At 42.3% G+C, this 18,051-nt stretch overlaps 1 protein-coding gene across 1 annotated transcript in view; it reads right to left on the reverse strand.

Annotated features, from left to right (window-relative positions):
* Positions 1–207: 207 nt before the first annotated feature.
* The window catches only part of LOC310812116 (inactive dipeptidyl peptidase 10-like), a gene marked incomplete at both ends in the record, with an annotated part of 34,455 nt that continues 16,611 nt past the window's right edge, over positions 208–18,051 (reverse strand). The window contains 25 exons of the mRNA XM_083680537.1: positions 208–342; positions 597–670; positions 771–843; positions 1,594–1,652; positions 1,834–1,933; positions 2,024–2,078; positions 2,337–2,531; positions 2,677–2,746; positions 3,298–3,396; positions 4,001–4,048; positions 4,448–4,569; positions 4,777–4,824; positions 5,039–5,130; positions 5,656–5,763; positions 5,939–5,977; positions 6,301–6,424; positions 6,674–6,771; positions 7,475–7,629; positions 8,500–8,620; positions 9,211–9,292; positions 9,554–9,606; positions 10,401–10,475; positions 10,888–10,982; positions 17,110–17,205; positions 17,782–17,896. Of these exons, the coding sequence (XP_083536663.1) occupies positions 208–342; positions 597–670; positions 771–843; positions 1,594–1,652; positions 1,834–1,933; positions 2,024–2,078; positions 2,337–2,531; positions 2,677–2,746; positions 3,298–3,396; positions 4,001–4,048; positions 4,448–4,569; positions 4,777–4,824; positions 5,039–5,130; positions 5,656–5,763; positions 5,939–5,977; positions 6,301–6,424; positions 6,674–6,771; positions 7,475–7,629; positions 8,500–8,620; positions 9,211–9,292; positions 9,554–9,606; positions 10,401–10,475; positions 10,888–10,982; positions 17,110–17,205; positions 17,782–17,896 (2,331 nt within the window). The remainder of the gene's footprint in view (positions 343–596; positions 671–770; positions 844–1,593; positions 1,653–1,833; positions 1,934–2,023; positions 2,079–2,336; positions 2,532–2,676; positions 2,747–3,297; positions 3,397–4,000; positions 4,049–4,447; positions 4,570–4,776; positions 4,825–5,038; positions 5,131–5,655; positions 5,764–5,938; positions 5,978–6,300; positions 6,425–6,673; positions 6,772–7,474; positions 7,630–8,499; positions 8,621–9,210; positions 9,293–9,553; positions 9,607–10,400; positions 10,476–10,887; positions 10,983–17,109; positions 17,206–17,781; positions 17,897–18,051) is intronic.

Below are 18,051 nucleotides of genomic sequence, written 5' to 3' on the forward strand. Positions count from 1 at the left end.
CACATACACACACACACACACATACACACACACATACACACACACACACGGGGCTTACTCAACTCAATTAGTTGCCTACAACTAAAGCTTTGTCTTGGTCTACCATCTAAGACTTTGTCAAGAGCCCTCTGGGCAGATGCAGTCCTTGTAGAATACTGTATAACATTTTGATCCAAGATATACAAACAGCCTGTCTGTGTGTCTATATCACTCATCCTCTTTGGGTTGCTCAGGTAACGTTAAGGCATAGTCCTGAAAACATCCTCTGAAGGAGCCAATCAGGGACTCGGTCAGGTGCTGCTGGCTCTTCAGAGACAGGAAATGGCCCTCATCTGGGTAAATCTGCCTCAAAAACAAGGTCAGTCAGAATAGGCCTGTCTGCATTGTACTTTCAATCATTCAGTATCTACTCCTCCATCAGCTTAAATGAATAAGATGTGACAATTTCACTAGATTTTTTTTCCTGGAAGTGGGTTTCCACAAAACAAACAGAGCCGTAGTCTAAGTCTTGTGTCAATATTCACTATAAATGACTACAAAGCTTTTCATAAATGCAAAAATTAAAATGCAAAGTATGTGTAGATCACGGCTCATACCTGCATTGTGTAGTTAGCTCCAATCTTTATCAGGTGTCTAACTAACTCTGCTGAATGTTGAAAGTGGACATTTGCTGGGAAAGAAAAGACACAGATTGGTTTTAAGACTCATTAGATACACCACATTGTTGGTCATGATGTAAGCACAACCCTGTTTTACAAAAGGGTACCTACCGTCAGCCGTCCCGTGTATCAACAGCAGATTGTGTCCTTGCAGCACCTTCATATTTGACAGCACATTTGAGATCTGAAAAGCCAGATAAAGGAGAAGGTTGATCAAATGTTTGAACAGAAATCAGCATTCAAACCTAACCCTACAATTTGCAGAGAAGAACTTACTACTTCAAGTTTTTATAATACTAATTGGACAAAACCTTTCTAATGCCACAGAGGATGCCAAGTTTGTTATTGTGCTATTAATGGGTGATGTCCCTTTCCATCTCCTTTCCATCTCCTTTCCATCTCCTTTCCATCTCGTTTCTCTGAGGACTGTATAAGTGACGCTCTACTGATTACTTCGAGATCAAATTGTGCTACTTCCTTCTGCTAGCATCATTTAAAGCATACCCCCTTCTACAGGAGCTACAGAAATAGATCAAACTGGCCCACATATCAACAACCCACTTCCAGAAAAACACTTCCAATGTTTCCATGGTCATTTAACATGAGCTAGTGCTTCAAATTGGCTAGTGGTTAAACTGTTAAACACATACACGCACCGCACGCACGCACACGCACGCACACACACAAGCACGCACGCAGTCACGCACGCACGCACGCACTCACGCAGTCACACACACACACACACACACACACACACACACACACACACACACACACACACACACACACACACACACACAAACACACGTGCTAAATATCTTGCTGTTTTCCAATATGGTGTGACATTACGGTATGTTGAGAGAAAACTAGGAACTAGGGAGGGAAGCAGAATGTTAAGAGAACAACAACAGATGGGCCGTCGTAAACAACTTACTTGATATCTGTTGTCGTTCTTTGAAGGCAGGCCAAAGTGTCTCTCTGAAAACGCTGAAGCTGCAATACAGAGTAAACAAAAGACAAATGTTAAAAAGCAATCTCTTTTTCTCATCTTTCATGAACTAGATCATTACATTTTGAAGAAAACACATTGTTTGCCATTTGTTTCAGAAAATGTACTAACTCAAACACTACTTGTAGCAGCAAATTGTAGCAGTTCATACAAACATTCACTTACCATACATGGTCCAGTCAATCACTGGAGCCATAGCAACTGCACACTTTATCAATTTCTTTGTGGACTTCAGCAGCATTAATGTAATATAACCACCATAACCCTGTACAGGGAAAATTAAATAATGACTTATTGAACATACCCCCAGGAGTGTGACACATGATGATCAACAGAAGGAGAGAAGTGAACCTACCTTCCCGTAGATTCCAACTTGTGAGCGATCAATATATGGGAGTTTTGTTAAGTACCTGGAGCAACAAAAACAACAAAGTATTGACATGACTTCTGATTTGACTCAACTCTTTTTTTAAGTTAGGTTTCTTCTCATGCCATTTGGAGTCTCTCTCCTCACCTACACATTTAACTTTTACTTGTACATGATGCAACTTCTGTCACTTGTCTTAGTCACTTGTCTACAGCGTGCCAAAAAAAAAGAAGAAGAAGAAAATGGCACAAGGAAGGTTGCTATGGAAGTTCAAGGTTTGAGTGGGTGGTAGACTACATACTCCAATGCAGCGATATGGTGCTCGACATCCCCGGTGCCCAGCCTCTGGTCGACCTGCTGCGGACCTCTCTGGCCCTGGAAGCCTGCCCCTCCGCCGTCCACCCTCGCTACAATCACCTCATCTGAACTGACCAGAACCGAGTCCCAGCCCAGCTGAAACTCATCACTCACAGACTGACTGCCGGGACCACTGTCACTGCCGCAAACACAAAGACAGGTCAGGTTTAAGGGTAAGACACACTGTTCTAGCTGTCTTTCAATCTTTTCAAGTGCCAAGTAAAGAAAACTATGGGAACCATTGTCATGTCAGAAAAGAAGCGTTGATATGGAACAATGCTTACACGATCAAGAGAAGCCCATAGAGAAGAGATTCTGAGAAATCAAGTGGATAGGTCAGTTTCAAAGGGAGCTCTGTGAAAGAAGAAATGGGAATTAGAGAAGCTGATACGAGAGATGTTTCTAAGTAGAGATAAATAGAGATAAACAGATAGAGACATACGGGGGCATACAGAGAGGGCGAGAGAGAGAGAGAGAGAGAGAAAGGGGGGTGAGTCGAGAAAAGTGTAGAAGGGATAGTTCACCCAAATGACCAAATCACATATTTGGTTCCTTACCGTGAAATAAATAAAGGTCAGACTTCAATCAACAACCAATGGAAGTCAATGGACCCTACATTTGCATGTTTAAAATGTCACGCCAAAATCATCTGTCATTTAAATCAAGGAATGTAGTGTTTTCAGAGAATTTCAGATGATTTTGGCATGACATTTCAAACATGCTAATTTCCATTGTTTTTTCGGTTAAACCTGCTAACAATTAGCTGTCAGTTACTGTGCTCATATAAACAGAAATAATGTGTGAACTGAAGTCCGTCCTTGTCCTTATCCTTTCAGGGTAAGGCACCAACTATGTGATTTTGCAATTTGGGTGAACTATCCCTTTAAAAAGAAGCGTGTGGTTACCATAGTTTTCATTTGTGATGACCCTGATGTCTGTTTGAAGGACCTTTTTGCTCTCCAAGGCAGCCCTCAGAGGCATATTGTTCTCCAGGATGAAGTAGGCTGTGTGAGGAGAAAGTGTTGTTCTGAACATACTGTATGTTTACAACACACTGCACATTTACGGAAGACATTTAAATACTCATGGAAGCTGGAGTGATATTTGTGAAGGTTATTGAGGAAATAGAATGAGATACTGTACAAAGGCAGTTTTGGCTGCTGGACAGAAGCTGAAACTGAAAAAGCTAATGATATGGGTCATAAAGATCTACAAATAAATCCACAGATTGTAATAAGGCTTAAAGCAATACCGCATATTCATTTCTGCAGTAAAACCATTTAACTACTTTTCCACTAGCTTCCATCGAATTTGTTTTGGACTTACAAATTGCATCAATTGCATAATTTCAGTGTAATTAAACATTTTTAAGCCACAGATTCAGAATCAGTGAAAGCATCCAGGCATAAAAATCTATGACATTTGCATTAAAACCACTTCCCAGCTGCTTGTTTCAGCCAACCTTGGCAGACAATTTCATTGAGCAGCTGTTCGAAATTTCACACAATGATATGAAACCCAGCCAACAATTTCATCCCCAACATGAAAAGGACCATTGCAAATGACTGGAAATTGAACGGAACAGGAGGGTTTAAAATCAGTACTTACAGTTAACATTATCAAAACTCAGCAGCATTACAGATGGGGCACCAGGACCTGGGGAACCACACACACACACACACACACACCACAACATGTTTCTGGGCCAGAACCGTCTTAACAGAAGCTTTGATCTTTTAAAACGACTAAAACAAGAAACGTGATTAATCCATATGACCAGAACGCTATTCCACCATCCATTTAATATCATAACTTATAATTGCACCCAAAATATTTCCCTTTTGTGCATAAATGTCTGTGTATCACATTAGGCTGAAAACATAAATCTGTGTCTGAGCACACTGATCATATCATTTTAAAAGGTTGCTCAATTAACAATTACAGTATCTTAGGTTCCAGTGCTTAGTCACTACCCCTTCTTCTTCTTGAGCCAGGGTACTAGTTGGTGCTAGTGCTGTACATCATCTGTGAGGGAGGAAGACACAACAGACTCACCTTTACACTGCAGGATGACATGCTGGGCAGTGGGGCTGATGTCAGCGTCAAAGAATGTGCACTCCTCCTGATTGAGCTCACAGGTCAGACACTGGCGTGGAAACAGACCGACCGTAGAAACACTGCAAAAGGGAGCATGTTTAGTATTCATGCTAAACAAATATGTTATTATGACTAATTGTTATACTAATACTAGTGCATTCCAGTCATTCACAGTCATTGTCCAGCTGAAAGGGGCTAACAGGCAACCACTGCAATAGTGCTTTATTGAGAGGAATGTTTACAATATGATTTAGAATGGAATATAACATGTACTGTATATGACTTGCCTGTACAAGTGTCTCTTTTGTGGGGACTCTTCAGTACTGAGAAAATATCTGTTTTGGGTGAAAGCATTACAAATAAGAACAGCTAGTTGCATAATGGGAATAGGTTAGATGAGAGAACATAAAATAAAAATATTACTATCTATTAAAGCTCATATGAATACATAGACTGTCATAGAATACACTACTTTATAATCATACCACTACGGAGGGCTATCAAGATTCTTACATTTCATCAAACACTAAACGGAACTGGCACACTTACATGATATGATCCCTTTCATCGTAAGTTAAGATTCGGGTCACCTCCCAGTTGCCTGATGTTAAGTGACGAACTTCGCTTTGATCACTTCTGAACTGAGAGAAGAAAACAGATAATGATTTTCAAGAGAGAGAAAAAAAAGAAAAGGGGGTTTTGTCCTCAGCTGGAGTAGAGGTGCGATGCTACCTTAAATCATTAAACGATGCTCCTTTCTGAAGAAAAGAAACGGACAAAACATAAGACTGAAACAGCAAGAGAACTACATCAAGTTCAACCTTTCCCAGACATAAACCACTGCAACTAATAATTCATAAGAATCGGAAGTCAAGTATGAAGTTGCCTGGACACGATCTGCACTGGGTGACGAAATTCAAGCTGACTTTATTGTGATAGCCATTTTAAACAAACCCTGTGTCCCAACTCCACACATTTGTCCCTGATGTATTCACTTGTGCATTCCTCCACATTGATTTAAAATCATACAATTGGAGTAAGCATGGGCTCTGCTTTTCCACCCAGACAGGGGAGCCTCAAGCAGGGTGGAGCATTGGGGCCAAGTGAAAAAGCATCTCTGGTAGCAAATGTGTGTTTTTGAGTGACAGTGTAACAGCAGCACCCACCTGTTTAGTATACATGGCAACATGATTAAATACTCCTTGTCCCCCTTGCTTCACAGGCATGACCAGGAAAAACCTGCTGCCGTCCCTTGAAAATACCGGCACCTGGTTCTGAAGACATAACCACAATGCCGTCTTCCTTAGTATTACTGTGTAAAAGCCAGACACATGTAAGTGTGTAGCATGAATAAGATAAATAAGATGCTATCAGAGAGAATACATGAGCTGTGAATATAACATGGCGGAATATAACGTGTGCAGAAATTGAACATTTCACTCAGCATACCTGCTTGGTGAGCCAGAGTTCTGAGATCTCCTCATGTCTCTGAAATAAAAAACGTGAAATCAGGTCTGGTAGCCCACATAAAATATAAGAAATATGAAACACCACAATGTTATTCCTAAAAGGCTAATTCCTAAAAGGTTTCATAAATGATGGGCCACTTAGGCCACATTAAGCCACTTCACTCTCTCTCTGGCTGACGGCATAATATCAAGGCCACAGAGACCCTGCGTTGTTTCCACTCTCTCCCAAGCATTGCACGTAGGTGGAAACCAAGTGTGTATGTTTCATCAGTAGCTCCTGCGAATCAAGCAACAGCAACTGTGAACCCTCCCTGTTGTAGGTGTATGGATATATGTGCCCACCTGGATGCAGGCTCCTACGGTTGCATCACAAACGGTGAGGACTGAAGAATTCTGGGGCCGGTTGAGCCACCGCACCGCTACGTGTGTCTTACTGATCCACTTCACCATCGCCACATAGTGTTCCCTGGTTCACACACACACACACACACACACACACACACACACACACACACACACACAAAACATCCTTGCTCATGAAATATTTTTACTACTATAAATGGCACTTTGTCAGACATGCACTGTAATAATGAAAGAAAGAATGCATATATTCAACAAGTGATATAAAGCAGCCCTGCCATTGAGGTACAGAAGTAAAGGAATGGGCTATTATAATTATGTCAGATAAGCATTTCACCCTGCCTGTCCTCCTCACCTGAGTCTCATGTTCTGTGGTGGCACCAACTCCTGAGTGTGTGTGGGTCCATACAGGTTGACCACAAACAGCCCCACAGTGGGGTTGGCCTGGCCAGCCTGGGAGAGAGGACAGCCCAGTTGAGTTAGAAGCAATTATATTCTAAGAACGTAGATACATTCAAACAAAGCTACAAAATAACCTCTCTGGTCTAACTATCATCTTCATTTTGCCTGGACACTTGGATGAGTTATGGCCTATTAAACTGTCCTTCATATTTAGCTGATTATAGAAGAAATACTAGTTTTTAAAAAGCTCTCGAGGTAAAGACTGGACTGTCATCACATCACAATGAACATTGCAGGCTCCTTTATGGAAGCTAACATAGCTTTTGCTCCCTCCTGTAAAATCACAGCAGTGGTCTTATCAATTCATCTAATCATATATTCAGTTTCCCATTTCCCTTTTGTAGACAGCATGAATACTTTATTAGACAGAATGTTGTATAATACAAGACCATAATCCATAAGGCGTTTCCAACCAACCCTAATTACAGCATCGTCAACATAACTGAAAGCTACAGTTGTTGCAAAACACATAATATGTCATATTTTCCCAAGGAAAATTGCACTAGACGTCACATCTTGTATATTGCATGAAAAACCAAGGCTAAGTTTGCAGAGCTCCCAAAGCAGAAGCAGCAATGCAAAATGCTTGTAAATGTTTAAAGTCCTCTCCTACGGTACATTCAAACAGAGACTCACTAATGGGATAGATAAACTGAAGGACAATGACAGGCGGTCTACTCTTGTCTTACTGTACCTTGGGGTATGGGTACTGTAGTCCTTTGGGATATGGGCTGCCAGTGAACTGTGGGAGGACCATGTTGGGCACCAGGGTGTCATTAATCACCAGAAAGGCCAGCATCTCCCCATCAGGTGACCACCAGTGAGCGAGGTAAGACTGCAGGAGCTCCTCTGAACACAATGACAAGATAACCATCAGACATACTCTGAACTACAATAACCATCAGACATACTCTGAACTACAATAACCATCAGGCATACTCTGAACTACAATAACCATCAGGCATACTCTGAACTACAATAACCATCAGGCATACTCGGAACTACAATAACCATCAGGCATACTCGGAACTACAATAACCATCAGGCATACTCTGAACTACAATAACCATCAGACATACAAGATTAACAATTAACAAAATAACCATCAGACATACAAGATTAACAATTAACAAGATAACCATCAGACATACACTGAACTACAATCACCTTACTGCCTGTGTTTCACTACAAACACTATCAAAAATTTAAGAAAAACTAAAAACTAAGAAAATAAAAAAGAATGAGATCATGGGGTCTTTGGTTATATAACTACCATTTAGGAACAGGAAGCTAAATGAAAGTAGGTGCGGGCTAAAGTGTATCATTAGGGTATAATTATTGTGTGCAAATTTAGAATGACATTAACCCTTGCCCCTATCCTTGAGCTTGGCACAGTGCTAACCATTATGGGAGGAGAGCATTATCAGCATACTGCCAAGTAAAATAATGACTTTCCTTTATCTACATTTAATTAACTTTCCTAAAATGTCGAGTTAGTTCTCATCTTTTCAATTATTCTTTACAAATGGACAAATGCGGTTATAGCACTAATTTAGCATTTTATTCCATCTTTCCCCCCCGAATGCGAGAGCCATTCATCTGTGAAAATGTGATTTATTCCTTTTTTTGTCTGTACGTTATTTATCCCCCCTCTCTGGTATACATTTTCTGTGTGTCCTTGGACGAGCTTTGAACCTGAAAATTGGCATTCATACAGACCTTCATATAGCCAGTCAGCGATTCCATTAAAAATTACTCCTTCTATTCCCGAGGAGGTGATCCTGAGGGAATTGCTTTGTACTTGGGATTGGTAATAGATGTTGTTTTCAAAGATGTAGATCTGAAATGAGAAGAGTAAGGTGGGTATAATTCTATTGTTGTGGCGACAGCACCTACATCACCTCACCAGAGTGTCCACAAGCCAAGCTCATTGTAGAAGACTTGCAGTAGTGACTCTAAAACATTCATGACTTATTTCCATTTATGAACCAAAGCAAAATTATATGGTAGATAATTGTGTGTTGCTACTTGATTGTGTTTGACAGAGCCTTTCAGTCAGTTACAGTGATTAGACGTGGGCATTTTAGATGCAGTCTTTGATTTATCCTTTGTGCTTCAATAGGCTACAAGATTACTGACATACTTAGTTTTTGTACTTTTATCTCACAGGGGTTTATGTTGAACCGAACCCCACACAATTATACTCCCTGAGCACTGCCAACCCAAACTCCTGCACACACCACTGATGACTCACATCTTAAAGGTTCAGACAGGTATAAAAGCAATGTAGCCCCATCAAGCCACAATGTTAACACCAATCCGTTTCTCTCAGATGAGAGGGATGTGTGTTGGAGAGCGGGGGGTGGTGGTGGTGGTGGAGAGAGAGAGAGTGGGTGGGTGGGTGACGTCACAGAGGAGGGACACACTCACCAGCTGCTGTCCCTGTACTCCCCAGGCGGCATGCTGGAGCACTGCATTCTGGACCTCGGGTGGATTCAATTCCCACACCTCCCTAACACAAACACGCACGCACGCACGCACGCACGCGGGCAGACACACACACACGCACACGCACACGCACACGCACACGCACACAGATGTAGAACAAACACCATATGTTGCCTAATGCAGGATGCCGCAGACTGGCTGTATTGTAGGTGCAGAAATTTACCCCTCCTCCAAAATGTTGCATATGTATTTCAACACATAATGGATGCACATTTAAACATTTCAATCCACACATAAAGTGAGTACAGTCGATTCAGTCTCCTACCTTGTGTGGATGTTGTAAATGGTATATGATGCAGTGTATGAATATCTGTACACCTGAAATGATAAAGGATGTTCAAATAACACACTGACTAACACATCTATGTTATTTTACACTGACTTTACCTCACAGAAATAAGCTCCTCTAACTTTCCTCAAAAGACAATCATTAATCAATCACACAGTATAAAGTGTACTGCAGCATGCGCCTTATTTTGCAATTACAACCTAGCCTGTAAATGGAAGCAGTAGAGGCTGCAGCATAGTGTCAGGATTCAACAATGCAATGCCTGACATTACATGAAAACAGTTGTATTGTGTCAGTCTGGTCCCTAGGGTTTCCAGATGATTCAATGTTTCCAAACCTTGCTTTTAATCGACCCGTTCATAAACAAAGAGGAAATCAATGGCCGATCACCGATTGTGGCCTAACACTACAGAGAGTCGCACAAAGGATGTCTGAATGCCAGACAGAACCCAGGTGGTGCATGCAATGTCTTTTGTACAGTAGATTGTCTCCTTGGCCCTCGCTTGGCAGACTATAATCAAGGTCATGGGTGGTTATGTCTTGAATGCTGCCTCCTTAGCTTTCTGTTTGGATTTCATAAGAGTGATCTATATCCCATCATGTTTGGAGTTGCAGCTTTAAAGACGTTCAACTCTTCATATTCAATCAGCCAAAAACTGGTCATGACACAATACCAAATGTTTGTCTAAGTGACCCTCAGCAGCTCTGACAATAGAGAACAACAGTGTATAGATAGAGACCAGATTCATCAACTATAAACATACAGTATACCGTCAAACAAAACAACAACAAAAAGGAGCAATTATTATTTTTTATAACCTACCTGTTTAACATCATAAGCAAAAAGCACATATTTCATGTCTGGAGAGAGAGAATATTTTGCAACTTTGAAAGCAACCTAGGACAAAGAAAGACAAAGTCTGTATACACTTGAATTCATCATAAATCATATACAAAATGAAGAAATTAGATTAAGTGGTTGCTACCGTATCTTGTATTTGTGTATGAGTATAATTGTAGTGTAGTGTATGACAGGCACGTTACTGTACGACCATTCCTCTGTTGGCTAGCCTGATAAATATCTCCCTGTTTTCCCCCCAAATACTGAAATGGCCCAACCTTGCTACTGAAAGAGAAATCTGCTAATGCACCACACAAAACATGACCTATCAGAAGGCTCTAACAATTATCAAGAAGTAACAGGAGTCAAATAATGAGAATTTACTCATTTGTATGCAATACTGCACTCTCTTAAACAAACACAAATCAGTTGATGGAGAGCAGGGATGAATAACTGACAGTCCACTTACAAATGTGCTGTTTCTCAGTATTATGTCTGTTTCATTTGTGGCAAAGTTGAACTTGATGACATGGCCATCTCGGTTCCTGTACAAAACCTCGGAATCTGTAAGATGACAGGGGAGAACATTTTGTTATGGTCCATACGAGAAGCACACATCAGAGGGTACTTCATATCACTACTAAAGACCTAAAAAAGCGACATGCATTGACAAATATTATGCCTGTTATTCATCAAAGATATGCAGTAGAAACATGGACATATCAGTATTAATACAGATGAACTTGAAACAGTATCCAATATATCATTCTGAAATGACAGCCAGTGTGACCTGCACAGACAGTACAGCAATACATGACAATAATCCCAAGACAGTACAGCAACTGAGAGTAAAGAAACAATAAGTAATAATGAAGCTCAGAATACATACTGTACCCATCAGTATGGCTGATGTACAACCATCACACTCTGAGTAACAATACAAGTCAATAATGCCATTTAAATCAGTATAGCATTATCTTCTTTGACAGATGTTTTGCAGAGTGATCAGCTTGACCTGTGTTGACTAGTGAAGGATGTGTAGCTGTCATCTCCTGATCCTCATCGACAAGCAACACAGGGAGCTTAAAAGACGACTCCCCTGGTCCCACTACACCAGGCAGGGATTGTGAGCTCAGTTCATTTCCCTGCATTTCATTTCGAGACAGCCTCTTCTTATCTCTCCCAGGCATGGGCGCACCTTGCTGGCCTACGGCCACATTAAATGGCAATGTTGTCCTTGTGTTCTGCATTACGAATGTAACTTTCTTAAAAAAAAGGTGGTTCCCATTTCACCACTGCACCGGAGAGTTGCTTTAAGATTTCTGGAGAGTGTCATATTCATGTAGCGTCGCACCACATGAGAATTGTATCCATCATGTAAAAATGTCTTTCAACACAATCATGATGTACTTTTATGTCCTGACTCAGCGTGTGGTGCAGTATGCTGTTAGTTGCTGGAGGGGGTTGGTCAATGAGACTAACACGCTGCTGGGGGAGACGTGAGACAGTTCATTTGGATATAATAGAAGTAAGACCCTCATGGTGTTTCTTTATTTCTCAACCTATCTTTGGTTTTGAGCATCCAGTACTAGACCGGTATTAAGGCATTACACAATGAGCCATTAGGTCTATCTGGAGGTCTGTATGACTCTAACCTTTAAATGGCCTTTCATCTCGCTGCTTCTGCTCCTGCCTCTGTGCCATCATTAGGAATATGTATACTTCACTTCATTAAAACCATCCTACATCCTTAAGGCTAGTCAAGTATCTATAAATAGCTGTTCTCACTGACCTCCAACTACTAACCTTTCATCAGGGAGAACATCCCTATTTTAATGAGATAATATTACCTGCTGGTGTGGTATTAAATACAAATGTAACCAAAAATGGATGATATGACGGCCAAGTGAATTCTAATGTCATTGATGGAGGTTGTGTATGAACTAACAGATCACTTTTGGAGATATGGTAATAACACGTGACCATGGAGTATACCTGTGGTGAAATCCCTCTTTTTAAGTTGACCTAAGTTGCAATCTAAAGTCTTTGAATGACTGTATATTATTTATGTATTGGGCAAAATATGGACAAACTATTTTGACTTTATGAATGTATGGGACAATACAACTGGGATTGAGTGGTGAAGCCTGTTCTCCAGTCTAAGTAAATCAATTTAATCTTGTTTAAAGTCAGTGTGTTGCTGGTAGTTTTGCTGTATTTTGCTGTGGCTATCCTGCCTTCAGCTCTGGGACCAATTTCTGTTGAAAGCTATCTGTTTGAAGCCAATTGCTGCCAATCTCCAGTGGGACGGCCTGAAACTATTCTGCAAAGGATTTTAACTTCTGCTCACCTTGGACCAGGACATACACATTTGGGATTAAGTGGTGAAACCTGTCTGGTCGTTAACTGATCGTTAGGTGGGAGGGGCTGCTACCCTGCTAGTCATCAGCAATCACAGAATCTGCATTTCTATCGTGATGGTCATAGAGCGACAGCCTCCTGACACGAGGACGAAGGAGCCAATCTGTGGAGTCCATCGAGGAAGGCCTGAGAGGAAGGCCTAACTACTAAGTATTTTTATTTATTTGATTATTTTTGTATTGAGCGGTACCTACATCTTATATCGCCCACAAACCCTCTATCTCTATATCAGCAAATATCACAATGTGCTTTCTCCACATTCCTGTTATTTCATCCCTCAGGAGGACACATTGACGCTACACCTCCTCTCGCAACCATTCTAATCTAATCTACCCACCATGCTAAACTGACCACGACCTCACTGTCGTGGGAGGACTTTGGAACTGCCAGTCAGCGGTCCGGAAAGCAGAGGCTATCTCAGCTTACACCTGCTTCATGTCCCTCCACTTCCTTGCCCTCACAAAGACATGGATTACACCAGAACAGCTACTCCGGAAGCCCTCTCTGATGCCTACTCCTTTTCTTATTCCTCTAGACTCTCTGGTCGAGAGGGAGGCACAGGACTCCTCATCTCAGCTAAGTGGTCATAAAATGAATTCCAGGCTGTTTCTGTCACCTCCCCTGTCAAACTTCACATTGTCGTCTGGAGTACTTGACCTTCTCTCCTCCTTCGGCCTCACACTGTCCCACTCTCCTCCGACTCATAAAGCGGCCAATCAGCTCGACATTGTCTTCACCAGACCCTCTCATACCTCCTTGTAGAATAGGGCTCCGGGCAGCTCAGAGGAAATAGAGAAAAAACGGCCTCCCTGATGACCTAAAACCTTATCTCTCTCTCCTCCTCAACTATACCTCCTCTGCATCAGCTGCTAAAGCTTCTTACTACCATTCCAAAATTCAATCCTCTGTCTCTGACCCAAGGAAACTGTTCTCCACATTTTCCTCCCTCCTCAACCCACGTCCTCCCCCTCCTCCCTGTCTGTGGATGACTTTGTCACCTACTTTGAGAAGAAGGTTGATGACATTAGCAGCTCTTTCTCTCTCTCTCTTGCCAACACTGCTACCTCTCCTCCCAAACCCACTGCGCTACACTCGGTCTCTGGTTTATCAGCTCTTTCCCCCCTCTCCCCTGATGATATTCTAAAACTGGTCACATCCAAACGGGCAAACACCTGCCCTCTGGATCCTATCCCCTCCCCCTTTCTCCAATCCATCTCCAAAGACATCCTTCCGTTCCTTACCACCATCATCAATTATTCTCTATCCACAGGATCTGTCCCAGCTTCCTTTGAGACAGCCAGAGTCAAGCCTCTTCTCAAGAAACCAACTATTGACCCATCTGCTGTCCATAACTACAGACTGGTATCCCTTCTCTCCTTCTTATCTAAAACCCTTGAAGGTGCTGTCCTACCACTGCATCGCAGATAACATTCAACTTTCTCTCTTTCCCCCCTCCTGACATTACCGCTTGAATGTCAGCCCACCACCTCAAGCTCAACCTTAACAAGACTGAGCTGCTCTTCCTCCCGTGGAAAGCCTGCCCTCTCCAAGACTTCTCCATCACAGTAGAGAACTCTACTGTGACCTCCTCCCAGACAGCCAAGAACCATGGAGTGATCCTTGACAACCACTTATCCTGTGCGGCAAACATCACAGCGACAGCACGCTCCTGTAGATTTTTCCTCGACAACATCAGAAGGATACGTCCAATCCTCATCAGAGAAGCAGCACAACTCTTGGTCCAAACACTTGTGATCTCTTGCCTTGACTACTGCAACGCACTCTTGGCCGGGCTCCCCGCCTCTGCCATCAGGCCTCTGCAGCTCATCCAGAATGCTGCTGCCCGCCTGGTGTTCAATCTCCCCAAATTCTCCCATGTCACGCCCCTCCTTCGCACCCTCCACTGGCTCCCGGTAGCAGCTCACATCAGATTCAAGATCCTGGTGCTCGCCTACCGGGCGGTAAAGGGAACAGCCCCTCCCTACTTGCAAGCAATGGTCAGCCCCCAAACCCCTGCCCGATCACTCCGCTCTTCCACCTCGGCTGGCCGCCGGGCACCGCTGCCTCTACGTGGATGCAGCAGCCGTGGTACTTGGTCACGGCTTTTCACTGTCCTGACACCCCACTGATGGAACGAGCTTCCCACTGCTGTCATGACTGCAGAGTCACTACCTATCTTCAGCCGTAGATTGAACACCCAACTCTTCAGGCTATATCTTAACTGTCCCTCCTAAAGACCTCTTCATCCCCACTACCCCCCTGTACAAGTTTCTCTACTGTAAATAAATTAATAAAAATAATAATAATACAAAAAAATCTTCCTTCTTCTAGCATTGTGACTGCCAATAGCTCCTGATCTTAGCACTGATTACTTTCTTATGATGACTAATGGATAGATGATTCACTTACCTAGACAAATGTATCTGCCGCTCTGGATAAAGGCGTCTGCTAAATGCCATAAATGTAAATGCATGGTGCTCACATCGTGCAGTTTATAATTATTATTGGTATAATTCTGGTATTGGAACATTGCATCCTTGTCTGATTAAAACAAATGTTGCTCTGACTAATATGTTGTGTGAAAATGTAAGGTTGGCTCTAATCTACATTAGTCACACATTTGACTGCCCAAAATAAACAGCTTTGAATAATTCATCCGCAGATAGTTAGATGAATTAGATGAAAATAAAATGTCTCACTGACGATTAAAACAGTTTCCATGGTTATGTAAATTAATTGCATGAGAATTAAATTAAATTGTGAGGCTACTGGCTATACAGTACCGCTTTATCTCTTTGTTGTATTGTGGCGTTATCTATCAGACATTTGCCCGGCACCATGTATTACACAACTGTAATTACTTCCCCAAAACCCAATAAACACAACCACATTGTTAACGTTGGTATTAGACCCTAAATGTCTGCCCATACAGTAGAGATTATACCAATATAGTGAAAATAAAGTGAATACCATATTTCACGCAATGAATTGCAAACACCAGTTGCAAAGAGAAAGACACAATGGCAGACATTGTAATAACCCCCCAAAAAATCATAATTAGCTTTGCCAATGTGGTCTATCTAAAATAGACTGATAGACTATGGTGTTCTGGCACACTAAGCAGCAGAGTGACAGAGAGCCCTCATCCAGATAATCCCTCCAAATATAATGAGGTCCAAGCAGGAGTGGCTGTCTGGGTCTTGTCAGAACAGAGTCCCTAACCAATACATCACTCTCCACACCAAGTGTAATTCTTAAGCACATACTAGAGTATCACCTCCACATCTTCCCCATCCAACACAATACTTTAGCTCTGATTGCCAGGCTAAATACAATCTCTGATCAATAATGACTAATGCCATGTCAGCAGACGTGAAACTGGTGACTGTGTGTTTGTCATTATGTTCCTCACAGTGGTTTACTAAAGGGATTATCGGTGTTAGGGCCCTGTACCCTGCAGAAAGGGAAAGCTAGCGTGAATGCGTGGACGGGTGATACGGCTTGATCCATCATGGTAGGGGTGTGAAATCAACAGGGGTTCCAGAAGAGTTCACGCCGTCCATCAGCCTGGCACAGTGTGAGAAAAGGCGTCCCGCCCCATCCACGTAATGAGAATCAACAGGCTACTGAAAAAGTCATTTGTATTTGCTGCCCATGGAGCCACAGGCTCTCTGTATCCATTTCTTACCGTGGCCGTGTGAGGAAGCTCACTCGCTGTGGCAGGTGGACACAAAAACAGACACCTGTGCCCAAACTATTGTCTCGCACTATTGAGCCTGTTGGCTTTATGGCAAAGGGTGTTTATCCCGAATATGGGCTAGAAGATTTGACCCAAGGCTACATCCTAGAGGCTGTCCGAGTCATAACATGGGATAAAGAGACAGTCCGCTGTTTTGGCCCAAAACAGGCATGGCTGTGAGGCCATCTGTTGTTAGTGATGTGCATTAGGAGGTGTCACTCTGACGCTTTTCGGTGGGTGCCTCCACAGGCTTTGCTTGCTAACAACAAAATCTTAAATATATTATTCAATGGTTCCTTCACGACGTGCATTCATGTCAACAGAATGCAACATCTCTGTTATCCCGTTAAAGTTATTGTACCTATAATTTATAGGAGAGCCCAAAAAATCACCTAACCTGGGTGGCTGAGTTGGTTTGTGAGGACATCAGAGCTCTTAATTGGAAATGTAATCAGATTCAGGGGAGACAGGTCCCTTAAAAAATGCTTCATTTAACCAGGCGTGTGAGATAATTCTCCTCAAAGCACTTACCACTTATCCATTTGGCTTCAGGGTCATGCACGGTGAAGTCTGGTTTAAACAGGTCCATCACAGTAAGTCTGGAGTTACTGCCACCGGGGACTTCCACTGCAAAACAATATCAGTAAGTATTAGCAAAGTACTGGAGCACTGAAACATCCTACTAGGTGCCGAGAGCTCACACTTCCTTTGTGTTACATTGTGTCACATACGCTCAGTTTACAACACACAGCTTGGCGGGCAGATGGAAGTAATCTCTCTCTCTCTCTATGATATTGTGTGTGTGTGTGTGTGTGTGTGTGTGTGTGTGTGTATGGCTAGGATGTATGGGTTAGGATTGGTGCTATATAGATTATTGATTGATAAAACAACAGCAGGGGATTCTTCAAAGAAACTGTTACTTAAGTGCGACTCTAAATAAATCAGAAAGACTGAGATGTTAGTATGTTATTACATTATTAGTTGCAGTCATTACACTTAAGCAATGTATTTTATTACATTATTAGCAATTATGACATGGTCTGCAGTTATTACAGTATTAGTTGCTACAACCTCCAACCCTCACCCGATGGGGACAGACACAACATTGAACATTGCCCAGATTGAACAATAAAGCATTGGTCAAGCCAAGATTAAAAAACCCAATCTGGAAGCCAATGCATTCTCCTCCCCATCATGTGTTACCTGGCGTGAGGACGACGACAGACATGGTGATGAGAGAGCAGACCACCACTATGACCAACAGGGAGATGGCGATCCCTTTCCAGTTCCTATGAGAGGGGCTCACATCCACAAAGTCCTGAGAAGAAAACAACAACACACAGAACACACTGATAACTCTTCTTGCCTTACTACATTACCTGGACCTAAAGGTTACAAATGTAACCCAGGTTCTCTGAAGGAGATGAGGGAGACCCCCGCATTATGGGACACGTGCTCTTGTCTACCTTTCAC

This window comes from Argentina silus (assembly GCF_951799395.1).
Source record: "Argentina silus genome assembly, chromosome: 11".
NCBI lineage: Eukaryota > Metazoa > Chordata > Actinopteri > Argentiniformes > Argentinidae > Argentina > Argentina silus.